Source organism: Triticum aestivum, chromosome 6A, assembly GCF_018294505.1.
Source record: "Triticum aestivum cultivar Chinese Spring chromosome 6A, IWGSC CS RefSeq v2.1, whole genome shotgun sequence".
In the NCBI taxonomy this organism is placed as follows: Eukaryota; Viridiplantae; Streptophyta; class Magnoliopsida; order Poales; family Poaceae; genus Triticum; species Triticum aestivum.
The window spans coordinates 548,067,449-548,082,605 of record NC_057809.1 but is presented as its reverse complement, the minus strand read 5'-3'; the positions used below and the strand labels follow the sequence as shown (position 1 = coordinate 548,082,605).

Below are 15,157 nucleotides of genomic sequence, written 5' to 3'. Positions count from 1 at the left end.
TTACATGGCGTTTTCATTGACACGCATGTCATAAATAAATTAAGACAACTCCTATGACTCCTGCCGGTTGTCATACTCATTGACATGCAAGTCGTGATTTCTATTACAAGAACATGACCAATCTCATACATCACATATATCATTCATCACATCCTTTTGGCCATATCACATCACATAGCAAACCCTGCAAAAACAAGTTAGACGTCCTCTAATTGTTGTTGCATGTTTTACGTGGCTGTTATGGGTTTCTAGCAAGAACGTTTCTTACCTACGCAAAACCACAACGGTGATATGTCAATTGCTATACCCTTCATAAGGACCCTTTTCATCGAATTCGATCCGACTAAAGTGGGAGAGACAGACACCCACCAGCCACCTTATGCATGAAGTGCATGTCCGTCGGTGGAACCAGTCTCACGTAAGTGTACGTGTAAGGTCGGTCCGGGCCGCTTCATCCCACAATGCCCGCGGATCAAGATAAGACTAGTAATGGTAAGAAAATTGAACAAATCATCGCCCACAACTGCTTTGTGTTCTACTCGTGCATAGAATCTACGCATAGACCTAGCTCATGATGCCACTGTTGGGGAACGTAGCAATAATTCAAAAAAATTCCTACATGTCACCAAGATCAATCTAGGAGATACTAGCAATGAGAGAGAGGGAGTGCATCTTCATACCCTTGAAGATCGCTAAGTGGAAGCGTTACAAGAACGCGGTTGGTGGAGTCGTACACGCAACGATTCAGATCGCAGTCGATTTCGGTCTAAGCGCCGAACAATGACGCCTCCGCGTTCAACACACAATAAGCCCGGGGACGTCTCCTCCTTCTTGATCCAGCAAGGGGAGAGGAGAAGTTGAAGGATAACTCCGACAGCACGATGGCGTGGTGGTGATGGAGCTCGTGGTTCTCCGGCAGGGCTTCACCAAGCGCTACAGAGGAGGGGGAGGTGTAGGAGAGGGGGGGAGGGCTGCGCCAGGGGAAGGGTGCGGCTGCCCTATCTCTCCCTCACTATATATAGGGTGAAGGGGGGAGGAGGCGCCCTAGGGTTCCCTAGGGGAGGGGCGGCGGCCACATGGGAAACCCTAGATGGGTCTGGGCGCCCCCACCCCTAGGAAACTTGCCCCCCAAGCCGGGAGGGGTGGCTGCCCTAGGGGAGGCGCCCCCACCTCTCCATGTTACGTGAGATTGGGTGGGAGGGGCGCTCAGCCCCTTAGTGGGATGATGGGGCCCTTCCCCTTGTCCCATAAGGCCCCCAACGCTTGTCGGGGCCTCCGAAACCCCTTTCGGACACGCTGGTCATCACCCGGTACCCCGGGAACAATTCCGGACTCCAATACCCTTCGTCTAATATATCGATCTTCACCTCCGGACCATTCCGGAACTCCTCGTCACGTCTGGGAATCCGAACAATCTTCGGTAACCACATACTATTTCCCATAACAACTCTAGCATCACTGAACCTTAAGTGTGTAGACCCTACGGGTTCGGGAACCATGCAGACATGACCGAGACATCTCTCCGGCCAATAACCAATAGCGGGATCTGGATACCCATATTGGCTCCCACATGTTCCATGATGATCTCATCGGATGAACCACGATGTCGGGGATTCAATCAATCCCGTATACAATTCCCTTTGTCTATTGGTATGTTACTTGCCCGAGATTCAATCATCGGTATCCCCATACCTCATTCAATCTCGTTACCGGTAAGACTCTTTACTAGTTCTGTAACGCATGATCCCATGACCAACTCCTTAGTCACATTGAGCTCATTATGATGATGCATTACCGAGTGGGCCCAGAGATACCTCTCCGTCATACAGAGTGACAAATCCCAGTCTTGATTCGTGCCAACCCAACAGACACTTTCGGAGATACCTGTAATGCACCTTTATAGCCACCCAGTTACGTTCTGACGTTTGGTACACCCAAAGCATTCCTACGGTATCCAGTAGTTGCACAATCTCATGGTCTAAGGAAATGATACTTGACATTAGAAAAGCTTCAGCAAACGAACTACATGATCTTGTGCTATGCTTAAGATTGGGTCTTGTCCATCACATCATTCTCCTAATGATGTGATCCCGTTATCAATGACATCCAATGTCCATGGTCAGGAAACCATGACCATCTATTGATCAACGAGCTAGTCAACTAGAGGCTTACTAGGGACATATTACGATTTATGTATTCACACATGTATTACGGTTTCCGGTTAATACAATTACAGCATGAACAATAGACAATTATCATGAACAAGGAAATATAATAATAACCATTTTATTATTGCCTCTAGGTCATATTTCCAACAATGATGTGTACCAGACCTGATGTAAACCTTGCCATAAGTTTGGTAGGAAGGTACCAAAGTAATCCCGGCATGGAACACTGGACAGCGGTCAAGAATATCCCGAAGTACCTAAAAAGGACTAAGGATATGTTTCTCGTTTATGGAGGTGACGAAGAGCTCGTCGTAAAGGGTTACGTCGATGCTAGCTTCGACACAGATCTGGATGACTCCAAGTCACAAACCGGATATGTATATTTTGAATGGTGGGGCAGTCAGCTGGTGTAGTTGCAAGCAAAGCGTCGTGGCGGGATCTACATGTGAAGCGGAGTACATGGAAGCCTCGGAGGCAGCACATGAAGCAATCTGGATGAAGGAGTTCATTACCGACCTAGGAGTTATTCCCAATGCGTCGGGCCCGATGCCTCTCTTCTGTGACAATACTGGAGCCATTGCCCTTGCCAAGGAGCCCAGGTTTCACAAGAAGACCAGGCATATCAAGCGTCGCTTCAACTCCATTCGTGAAAATGTTCAAGATGGAGACATAGATATTTGTAAAGTGCATACGGACCTGAATGTCGCAGATCTGTTGACTAAACCTCTTCCACGAGCAAAACATGATCAACACCAGAACTCTATGGGTGTTCGATTCATCACAATGTAACTATATTATTGACTCTAGTGCAAGTGGGAGACTGTTGGAAATATGCCCTAGAGGCAATAATAAAATGGTTATTATTATATGTCCTTGTTCATGATAATTGTCTATTGTTCATGCTATAATTGTGTTATCCGAAAATCGTAATACATGTGTGAATACATAGACCACAACATGTCCCTAGTGAGCCTCTAGTTGACTAGCTCGTTGATCAATAGATGATTACAGTTTCCTGACCATGGACATTGGATGTCATTGATAACGGGATCACATCATTAGGAAAATGATGTGATGGACAAGACCCAATCCTAAGCATAGCACAAGATCGTGTAGTTCGTCTGCTAAAGCTTTTCTAATGTCAAGTATCATTTCCTTAGACCATGAGATTGTGCAACTGCCGGATACCGTAGGAATGCTTTGGGTGTGCCAAACGTCACAACGTAACTGGGTGGCTATAAAGGTGCACTATGGGTATCTCCGGAAGTGTCTGTTGAGTTGGCATGAATCGAGACTGGGATTTGTCACTCCGTGTGACGGAGGGGTGTCTCTAGGCCCACTCGGTAGGACATCATCATAATGAGCTCAATGTGACCAAGGAGTTGATCACTGGATGATGTGTTACGAACGAGTAAAGAGACTTGCCGGTAACGAGATTGAACAAGGTATAGGGATACCAACGATCGAATCTCGGTCAAGTATCATACCGGTAGACAAAGGGAATTGTGTACGAGATTGATTGAATCCCCGACATCGTGGTTCATCCAATGAGATAATCGTGGAGCATGTGGGAGCCAACATGGGTATCCATATCCCGTTGTTGGTTATTGGCCGGAGAGATGTCTCGGTCATGTCTGCATGCCTCCCGAACCTGTAGGGTCTACACGCTTAAGGTTCGATGACGCTAGGGTTATAGGGAATAGATGTACGTGGTTACCGAATGTTGTTCGGAGTCCCGGATGAGATCTCGGACGTCACGAGGAGTTCCAAAATGGTCCGGAGGTAAAGATTTATATATGGGAAGTCCCGTTTTGGACACCAGAAGTGTTCTGGGCGTTATCGGTAACGTACCGGGACCACCGGAAGGGTTCGGGGGTCCACCGGGAGGGGACACCAGCCCCGGAGGCTTGCGTGGGCCAAGTGTGGGAAGGGACCAGCCCCTAGGTGGGCTGGTGCGCCTCCCACAAGAGGCCCAAGGCGCAAGGAAGGGGAGAAGGGGGAAACCCAAGGCTCAGATGGGCCTAACGCCCACCTAGGGTGCGCCCCCCTCTCTCCCCCTCTGACCGCCCCCTAGATGCATCTAGGGCTGGCCGCCACCCCTAGGGGGGGAACCCTTGATGGGGGCGCAGCCCCCCTCCTCCCCCTATATATAGTGGGGGTTTTGGGGCTGCCAGAGACACGAGTCTCCCTCTCTCTTGGCGCAGCCCTACCCCTCTCCCTCCTTGTCTCTCGCAGTGCTTGGCGAAGCCCTGCTAGAGTGTCACGCTCCTCCACCACCACCACGCCGTCGTGCTGCTGCTGGACGGAGTCTTCCCCAACCTCTCCCTCTCTCCTTGCTGGATCAAGGCACGGGAGACGTCACCGGGTTGCACGTGTGTTGAACGCGGAGGCACCATTATTCGGTGCTTAGATCGGATTCAGCCGCGATCTGAATTGCTTCGTGTACGACTCCACCGACCGCGTTCTTGCAACGCTTCCGCATCGCGATCTTCAAGGGTATGAAGATGCACTCCCCTCTCTCTCGTTACTAGTTTCTCCATAGATTGATCTTAGTGATGCGTAGACTTTTTTTTTAATTTCTGCAACGATCCCCAACAATGATACCATCCAGTTTTTGCAGTGTTGAAATATGGCTGCATTCATCCTAAAATATTGCTAGGTTCCTGGTATTTATGGCGGCAGAGGAGAAAGTTAGTGCATAATTAAAAGGTCCAGAAACCTAATTTCAAATTTCATAGCAATAGCAATCAGAGCTTGGGTTGCTAACTATACTATGGCAAGTGATGCAAAGTCGACGATCAAGCGACATGGCTGAGAAAGACAAAGGAGCAACTATGTGAAGCTGAACATGGATGGGGCTTTTGACCCAGACTTACTCACAGGCTGGTATGGCGTTGTCACCGGAGACTCGAATGGCTGATTCGTCGTGGTAGGAAACGAGAAAATCGATTGGTGCAAAGATGCGCTTATGGCCGAGGCACTAGCCTTATGGTTTGATCTCATTTTGTTAACTACAGTCGGGTGCAACCACATAGAGAAGAACTCCGACAACATCGAGGTGATAGAGACAATGAAGAATGTATGTCGCTCCTTCGGTCTATCGGTGGTAATTTCTGATGATATACATCATCTTGCGTGTGATTTCCCGCATATTATTTTTGAGCATGCTCCTATAGAGACTAATTGTGCTGCCCATGATTTAGACTAGCTAGAATTAAGGTGTGCGCCGGTGGATGGAAGATCCACCTGTATAGATTGTTGATACGCTTGTGAAAGATAATATGGTGGTCACCTTGCAATAAAGAGTACTTTGATGTGAAAATGGTCATAATTTTCGAAAGGAGAATTACCCCCGACCGCGTCAATTGATGTATACAACCATCTTTATTACTCCCTCTGCGAAGAAACATAAGAGCGCTTAGATCGTGTATATTTATTTACGGAGGTGGTATTATTCAGCATAGTCTGACAGCATGAATACATGGATCAACCCGAAGCCTCCTAGCTGGCGCACAAGTCGCAGCACCTACACTCTTGATAATGTGCCCGAACCGCATGAACATGCACGATCTAATCCGATGGCCTCACACCTGCCCCGCATCAGGTAGAGAGCACCATCCGGTCTGGCCGACACGCAGCGCGCACCGCATGCGCACGCTTTAGATGTGCCGCCACCATCTTCCACCATCCCACCTTCAGAAACGATCAACACATTCACCTCGCCAAGCCATACTGCTGTCGACGCCAGATAGTGTCACCCTCCTACACGCGTCCATCCACACGCACTCGTCGCCAAAACTCCGCCGCCGAGACCCGCCGTCGCCCTTGCGGTAGATGAGACACCACTCTTCCTCTCGTCTCCTCCAGCCAGCTCATGCCCCAAAACGATGCCCCCGGAGGGAAAACGGCAGCGAAGATGTTGTCATCGTCCGATCCGGAAAATCCAGATCTAAGGTTTCCCCCAGAGCAATCCAAGCATTGTGTCGCAACCTGCAACGACGATGCCTCGAGAAGGAAACGACGTCACAGACGCCACCATTACCCCGATCTCGCGGCTGACTGGAACCGCACGGAGCCTCGCAGTGAAGACAAATGCCGCCGTCAGCACGCAGGCAGGGAGCCTCTAATCGCCCCTCACCGGACCCTCCTGCAAAGTCCAAACTATTTTTTGAACCGCGAAGATGGCGGGAAATCCACGTGTTGTCGTGCCTACGTGCCACAGATCGTCATCGGCCCGAACCGAGCACACGTTTGAGTTTTCGTGGAGTGGCAAATCTTCAAGTCGGCCACACGCGGAAGTTCGTGCGTGCTCCGTGAATTTGAGGCACGCGCTTGAGCGTGCCGTGTGTTCGAGGAAACGGAAAGATGGACACCGGAGATATAGCAATGCTAGCCATTGGTTGCTGTACGTAGCTCCGTACGTGCTCCAGCCGTCTCGATCTGTACTCCAACAAGTACGTATTCCGTTGTCCTTGTCCGTTGTCAAACATGAGGTAGCTTGCCCGATATGCCAGGCCAAGTCCGCCGGTGGCACTTCTCCACGGCACATGACACGAGCTAAACACACCGTCGTCGTCCTTCCAACCTGCAGCAAGCTTCGTTCAGGGTTCTGATGAACAAGGAAAGCACGTAGTACAAGTAACTTTTGCGCAGAAACACAATCCAAATCCCAGCTAAAGCGAAGATTTCATTTCCGACCGCGGGCTCGGGCCCAGCCTGCAGTCGATCCCCAAAGCATATGATCATCTTGCAATGCATAATTGGCCTTTTGATGGACAAAGCGGCCATCGCCAAGCTGCCACATACGGTCGATGCGTCCATGAGTGGCCAAAAGCTGCCACTTACGGAGGAACTCACCCCGCCATGGGAGGCTGGGCGGATCCATTTGGTGCCGGCCACATTAACTAGTGGTAAGCACAGCAGCTGATGCTGCCAGTATTCAACTGTCCCCAATTGTGGTTAGTAGGAGTAACTAACAAACAGCTTGGCCATTAATCTACAGTGGAAATGTCAGCTCCTGTGTTGTTCAGGGCAGCCCACAGAGAGCATGTGGCCAACCACCGTCGCCAGACGCCAAAGCGCCAAACAGGCACACAGAGCTTAGGTATCGTGGGCGTCAAAGTTTTAAACTCTCTTCGCAGCGCCGACGCGAATCTGCTCAACGAGCTTCCAGCCCAAAAGGCTCTCATCAGACGACTGATTCCATCCCACCACCTGCGGCCGCTGCTTGCAGGTGCGCCCGCAGCCGGCACCGTGCTTATGATTGAGAACTCGGCGCCAAGAATTGCAAGAACACAGCACAGAGAAACGCCATCACCCATGAGAGGCCATGAGCATGGACGAGATCGATGCACAGGTGCATTAGTACATGGCAATGGCATCATCTCTTGTATGGATGTAGTATTAGCTACTCGTGTTGTGAACTTCTTTCATGCATCTTAATCAGGTGCAAACGTATCAAGAGAAAGAAAGAAAAAAAGGCAGTCTCACTCTCACTAACAGACCCTGACGAGAAACCCTGAAAATGTACACGGACACGCTCCGATCGACGGAGCCGCTTCAGAAGCGATCCAACACAGATGTGGCAGCAACCCATGTGACGCGAGCTAGATTAATCTGTCGAGGCCCGGTGGACGCCGAAAATACAGAAGATCCACCGAGGGCTATGCATGGCCGGGCATCAGCTCGCGGCCTCGTCGATGCTGTGCAGCGAGGGCCGCCATTGCCGGTGCCGGGCGCCGGAGCTCCGGTGGCCGTCTCCTCCGTCCTGCCGCGCCAACTGCAATCAGGTGTAGAGTAGTCAGAAGGTGGAACATTTGCATGTTGCCGCGGTTCAGAACGGGAGCAGAAGAAGGGATCTCGCAGACGATTCTTTGCTCCTGCCACTAGCCGCGACTCTTCAGTATTTTATTTATCATCATGAATTCATGATTCTTTTATCATTCTGCATCCCTCTATTTTAAGCATTAAATTCCCTTGTGGACGGTACGATGGCATCAATCAGTTGGATCCACAGGACCACACCTACAATCTTGTTTTATGCGTGTCAATTGGGGATTGAGAATTGTCAGTGTCAGGTACTCCAAACTGATTCTCTCCTTTGAGCTAAAGGTTAACCAGATTTCTGTGAAAACTTTGCAGATTTTGCAGCCGCGAAAAATCTAATGGCAATTACCCAGAGAAAATTCATCTTCTCGGTAAGCTGATGACCTACAGTGTTGATGTGGACGAACTGAGGAAGACATGAGAATCGCGAGGAACAACTAACTAGCAACCCTTGCAGAGAAGGCAATTAAAGGCGCATCAATCATGCAGAGAACGTGCATGGCGGCATCGAGGGGGAGAGAGAGAAAAGTAGTTGGATTGAATAGAGCTAAGTCCATGTAACCACCTGATCGAGACTCTCATCCAAGCTGGCCTCGTCGTCGTCGTCGTCGACGTCGTCACCGTCCGCCGCCGGCCGCAGCTTGCTCTGCCGCGTCGACAACTCCAGCTGCTGCAGCTGCTGCCGCGCCTTCCTCAGCTTCTCCTCCTTCCTCGCCTGCACCGCCTTGGTCACCTCTGCACGCACCATTTTTCCATGCCATGTTAGCAGTGGGCACAGCTTGCAGGAGAAGAGGCAGAGGACGAGAACCGGAGACTCGAAGCTTACCGTTGGCGGTGATGAGGCGGTAGGCGTGGCCGAGGAGCAGCGTCTCCTTGGGCTTGAGGAGCTTGACGCGGGTGAGGCGCACGGTGCGGCGCGCGCCGCCGCCGTCGGCGTCCTGGCGCTCCTCGGCGACGCGGAGCGTGACGAGCGCGACGTAGTGGCCCGGGTTGGCGCGCATCACCTCCGCCGCGGGCGTGGACCAGTAGAGCCGCTCCACCCGCCCGCCCGGGTGCTGCACCACCGCCGCCGCCACCTCCGCCGCCTGGCAGTTCCCCATCCTCGCCCGCTCCGGCCCGCCGCAGCCACACACACACACACACACACGCTCCCCGTGACCAGAGCTGGGCGCTGGTCCTGGCTTAGCCTACCCTGTGCCGGCCGGGAAACGTGGGCGAGGGAGAGCGCGAGCAAGTGGCGAGCGTGTGGTGCACCAGTGCTTTATAAAGAGGAGAGAGAGCAACGGCTCGGTTGCCGAGGTGGTGCCGTGGTGGTGGTACATATCCCGTCCCGGTGACCGGTTCGTTTTCAACCGTCGCGAGCACCACGTGAACGGACGCTGTCAGGTACTGCATTTCACTTTTGGGTGCACCGCTCGTCGGAGACGTAAGTCTGCGGCCGGCGTAGCAAACGGCGAGAGACGGAGACCGGCGGCATCTACAAAACGATTGCTTTTCGTGGGCCGTCGTGTACGGTGGAGATCGGTCGAATTAACCAGTTTTTGTTTTTATCTATCTAGCTACTTTTTTTAACATCAGTACAAACACAAGCGCTCATATACACGCGCATACACTCACCTCTATGAATGCACATGCGCACACTCTATCCCTATGAGCTCCTTCAAAACACCGAGCCAACATATCATCTTAAAATGCGAGCACCAGGATTTGAACCTTAATGGGCTGGGATACCACAGTCTCTCTAACCATCCAACCACAACTTGATTCGCTCTATCTATCTACTAGTTGTACTTACTAAAACTACGACAATTAATATGAATCGGAGGAAGTACTATCTATCCACTACCCCTAAAACCGAAGGAATATCTATCTACCTGTCTCCCCGAATTAATTGAAATTCTATGCACTCATCAAGCAAAAGATTCTTTTTCGATCAAGCAAAAAGTTGCTGGTTTCGCCGAGCTGATCTCGACGCCGGGCCTACGCACGCACCTCGCTAAATTGCTTGGCACTCGTACGTGCAATTTGTGCTGGCCGTGCACTAAACTTGAAGCAAAATGTTGCGCTCCGGCAGTGCGAATTTTGTTGCCGTTCACCTGTAGGAGAATTTTAAGTTCCCATCACAACAGCAAGAACTGAACGCACGACGCACCGAATGACGTTAGTGGGAGCGCAAACTATAGGTGTATGGTGCAACCGGAAGTCCACTCTCAAGCATGAGCCCCTTGCAGTTGCATTTCCGAACTAACCCATTCATGAATGCCACGGAGAGGCCCCGTGATAAACGCCACATATCGTGGCTCAATATGCATACTCAACTCATCTGCCCTTGTATCACTATTCTATGATGGCTTGCTAAGCTCGTCATCATTCTTCCTCCCCTGGTGACGCGAGGGATGGGCTTCTAAATTCGGGTGACAATTCCCCTGCCCAGCTTCCAACCAGCATCGCCCTGGAAACAAGCCAGTCCAACCCAATATCTTATGCAGGACTGTTCCCGGCAGGCATCACTTCTCTTTGAAGAAAGAGGAGAAAATAGTGATGGGCGCCTTTTATAATAGACACAAATGCCGGTTGCTGGAGAGAAGGAAATGTAATCCGCACAGATGCGGCTGGCCATCGGACTCGTCAACTCGTCATCGGTTTCCTTACGGCTAGGGCAACCGTTAATTAAGCCGCTCCTGTGTGCTTATTTCGTCTGCTTAGTGTGGTGGCGCAATTGGTGTTCACGTCTGCGGCGGCGCGGTCAACACCGCGCCGGCGAGGAAGCTGTCACGGCGGGTCGGGCGTCCGCGTCGACCTGCGCGGCGTCGGGATCAGGGTCGCGTAGCCCCGCGGGGCGGGAATTTATGAGGCCATGTGCGCCACTCGCTGCCCTGCCCGAGTCGGCGTCTCGCCCTCGGCTCCATGGCGTCCGCCGTTTGTGTGTACTGAGGTTGATCGATCGGACTCGGGCGCGGCGGTGCGTGGCGTACGAAGAAATTCGTTGCCCATGTGTGTGAGCACAGGGGGGAGGCGGTGATAGACTGTTGCGCGCACGGGAAAGTCGCCTCTCCAGTAGATTTCCGACGCCGACGTGACCGTGTGAGGTGAGCGAGGCCATGTCCCGTCCGCATCGCCTCGTCGAGGATTCAATTCAAGGATACCGGCCGGCCCCGAGCGCCGGAAACCGGCCGTAAATCCTGCGCCGCCGCGCCGCTGGTTTTCACATGCGTGCCTCGGCGGGTGAAGTGAACGAGATGCTATGCCGGCTCCGGTCGACGTTGCTCGGGATCTCGGGTGGACGTTTGGGTGCGCAGTCGACGATTCGGGGAAGGAAAACGACGGGTTCGAACCGATGCTTTCGCCGCGCGGGAATCCTACGGTGCGGCGTACGGCTCGTCTTCTCGTGGCAAGTTGTGTGCGTGATGCTACGTGCATGTCGCGGTCGTACGTGTCTTGAGCTTGACCATGGCGAGCGATGAAGTTCACGGGCGCGATGGCGCCATGGATGGATGGATGGATGGATGTATGGGCCAGCTGAGCCTGCAGGCCCACCCGAAATCATCTCCCCAATAATGCGTACAGCGTACCTACTGTGGTATAGCAGCAGTACCCGTATGCACCTGACCTGACCCGACCCTGACCGTATGTTTATCCATACAGTAGTGTATAGGGCTCGTTTCCCTAGCTTCCACGAACCATGCTCGCCACGAGATCCAAAGCCTGACACTCTGCCAGGAGATTGTATTAGTATACTAGTAGAAGCTCATGCACACTGCAGTGTACATACTGTACCAACACACAGCTCACTCTTGACTCTGAAGTATGGTGCAACCAAATTACAGTGGACTGCTATAGCTGTAGCATTTGCCGTATCCACTTATTTTCAGCTGTTTACCGAACCCTACCAGCCTCATCATCGCCGCCGGTGGCCTTTTCCGCCTGATCGTTGTCAGTGTGAGCCACACCACACCCGTGCCCGTGCAGCGACGATTGGTGGCACCTGGGGCGGCTACTCTGTCAGGTTCCACCGGGGTCATCAGCAGAGCACCTCCTAGCTGTCGAACTTTGGACGGAGCCACGGAGGCAATGATCACTGCCGGGATGGTCCTCTTCGTTCGTTGGTCGCTTCCTGCTGCTTGCCCGTTTCCTCCCTTCGTTTCATACTTGCCGTTTCCACGGGTAAAACTGTCGACACCGTTTTGTTTTGGTGTTGTTTTAGCACAAGCGGTTCACATTATTTGGCCTTGTGGAGACTGATGAAGCCTTCTTCAGCCCCTTCGAGGGATGCAAATGAATACAACACAGCTTTGCATATTTGTGGATCGTAATGGTCTAGAAGATTTGGTAGTACCATAAGCAACGCCAACATGTATTTCGTAGGTAGACAACTGGTGCGCATGATTTCACATGGGAGAGTGCGATGCTTGTTATAATTTAGCAATGGAAGCCCAATGCTTCTTTTCTCGAGGAATATATATGTCGCTCCGGGGAGTGATTCCGAGGACACAGCTACGCAACAAACAATTGAGGCATACAATCATGCGCCGGGGGATCTCAAAATGCCATAAGTTGCAATACTTCAGTCCATGGCATCACATGGAGTGCTATATACGTATATTAAACAAAATCGCGAGCGCCGACCTTTAACACCCAAAAGTAAATGCTGAGAATCTAATCTAATCACTCTACTACAAATAATCGATGCAATAATGCATAGAAATATATGGAGGTTGTAAAGCCACGGATGCAGAAAAAGAAAAAGAGAGAGTCCTTGTGAGAAGAATGCTCCCAAAGAGAAAGTCCTGATCAGACGCCGGCAACGGAATAAGTGAGTACATGAATTCTCAATCTCAAAATGAACTTGAGGCGAGGCGTTTCATCTATGAGAGATTAATGATTCCCATTAAAATCACCGGGAACGGGTCCAAGGTACCAGGCAACACCTGAAATGTTAGCGTTGATAGGCAAGTCTGTGGATTGTGGCTATGTTGCTAGGTTGTTCCCATATGCTGCAAGCGCTTTTATATGTTGGCTACGCATAGGCCGATAGGCGTCATGTTGCAACAATTTTGGTTGCACTCCAGTGGGGGTGTTTTTCATGTTGCAAGTGTTTTGGCGTTTTGACAAGTTTTAAAAACTTTATCAAGTTTGAACTATTGATAAAACAAAGGATACATTCATCAAGTTTCAGATACTAAAATGCTGTGCGTCACGAGGGTGATAATATTGCCAGGGTTTTGGAATCATCTCCGCCAAATGTGACGTTCGGAAGGGATTTAATTGGACCTAGACTCCAATCGTGGAACATACTACTCTAAGGATTAACCATGGTACAATTGTCACATGGGTCCGATGTATTTTGTTGGAACCTACATGGGAATGGGCAATTCTCAGTGGAGTATGTGTATAGAGCTTTGATCCAGTCTGACGTGCCAGTTGATAATAATAAGATCTGGAAGATGAAGATACCTCTTAAGAATATAATCTTTGCATGATATCTTTGTCGCGGAGTCATTCTTACTAAACATAACCTTATTAAGAGGAATTCACATGGAAGTACGCAATGTGTATTTTGTCCGCATGATGAGACAATAAAACATTTGTTCTTCCAATGTAAATTGGCTCGTTCTATATGGTCAGTCATCCAAATAGCTTATGACTTGTATCCTCTTTGTAGTGTTGCTAATATATTTGGCAACTGGTTACATAGGATTGATCATAGGTTTAGTGATGCGGAGCATCCCACGACCATCCCCATGGACGCCACCTCAACTATCCAAGCTCCAAGTGGACCAATGACAAGGGCTAGGGCACGTGCTATTCAATCCGAGGTGACATCACTCCTACTTGAGTTTTCCCCCTCTTCAAGTGAGACATGGCTACTGCCTAAGTCCGAGATACTATGTGTCATCAGGTACAACGCTTAAGACTCGGAGCCGAGGACTGTAGAAGAAGAGACATGCGTCAACACTCTGGACAGCCCGGAACTTCCGGCCCCCGGACCTTCCGGCCGACCCGGAGCTTCCGGCCGCCGATGACTTCGACCGGCCCAGGCGTGCCAACTCTCGGGTTAGCCCGGACCCCGTCCCGGACCTTCCGGCCCCCGGATGCCAGCACATCTCCTCCGCGCCAACTCTCTGGTTAGACCGGACCCTCCCCGGAACCTCCGGCGCCCGGAACTTCCGGCCTAGCCCGGGACTTCCGGCCCTGCCTGCGCGCAGCCACTTGGGCCGAGGCCCGTGTACCCTTTCGTCACCTAGACTATATATACTCTATCTCGTACAACTTTCTAGGGTTAGCGTTGGTTTAGCTCATACTTAGAGATAGAGCTTCGCTCATCCATATCGGATCTACTCCTCGTGAGAGACCGCGGCCTCTTCGGAGAAGATCCCTTTGGATTCAAGACCTCCTCGCGGAGAAGATCCCCTCGTGGATACAAGACCTCCTCACGGAGAAGAACCGGCTACCCTTTTGTATCGCCCTTAGTTGTCCGTGGATTCGTGTATCGTTCTATGTATTCGAGGATCTAGCACATGTGTAACTTGTTCTTGTTGGTTGAGTGATTCTCTTGTGTTTCCCCTTGTGTTTTCCTTGTTTCCCCCTCGTGTTCCTCGTGTTCTTCGCGGGATCCGCTCCTTTCGTGAAAGATCGGGCGATTAGGGTTCTACCCTACATCATCTTGGTATCTAGAGCAAGGTTGATCACGATTTCGGAGCCTCCCCATTGTGTTTCTAGCCTAATTTTGTTGTTTTCCGTCCTAATCCGAAAATCCCCACCAAAAATAGCCCCAATATTTTTTGTGATTTGTTCGTGTGTTGAGATTTTGTTGGTTTTGATCCGTGAATTTTGTGTGTGGCTCGTAGATCTAGCCTCCCCACCCTTCTTGTCCTCCAATTTCTTCTTTTTCCCCTTCGGATTTGGGCTTTTCCCCAAGTTTTTCCGCTCAAATCCACGTTCTCCAAGTCTCTGTTCTTGGCAGAATCCCGACCACCGGAACTTCCGGTTCAGCCCGGACATTCCGGCCCCCGGACCTTCCGGCCTTCCCCGGAACCTCCAGACCCCGGACCCTCCGTCTTGCCCAGAACTTCCGGCTTCGACAGGAAGTTCGCACTACTTCCACAACTCCGCCCAAATTCCATCAAATTTTGTTCCGGTGCTCTCCATATACCATATATACT

At 51.1% G+C, this 15,157-nt stretch overlaps 1 protein-coding gene across 1 annotated transcript; it reads right to left on the bottom strand.

Annotated features, from left to right (window-relative positions):
* Nucleotides 1–7,564: 7,564 nt before the first annotated feature.
* On the bottom strand, nt 7,565–9,264 carry LOC123128399 (uncharacterized). The gene is made up of 3 exons (XM_044548384.1): nt 8,821–9,264; nt 8,560–8,729; nt 7,565–7,947 (listed from the first exon to the last, which is right to left on the bottom strand). Exons 1-3 carry the CDS (start codon nt 9,092–9,094, stop codon nt 7,849–7,851), a joined length of 543 nt encoding a protein of 180 aa, XP_044404319.1. The 5' UTR covers nt 9,095–9,264; the 3' UTR covers nt 7,565–7,848.
* Nucleotides 9,265–15,157: the final 5,893 nt, after the last annotated feature.

What these genes read in the sequence shown, in the direction of transcription:
- LOC123128399 (XM_044548384.1), bottom strand. Translation starts at nt 9,094, where the DNA reads ATGGGGAACTGCCAGGCGGCGGAGGTGGCGGCGGCGGTGGTGCAGCAC. An exon ending in CCGCCTCATCACCGCCAACG is followed by an intron (nt 8,730 to 8,820) that starts GTAAGCTTCGAG and finishes TGGTGCGTGCAG; the next exon opens with AGGTGACCAAGGCGGTGCAG. An exon ending in TGGATGAGAGTCTCGATCAG is followed by an intron (nt 7,948 to 8,559) that starts GTGGTTACATGG and finishes ACCTGATTGCAG; the next exon opens with TTGGCGCGGCAGGACGGAGG.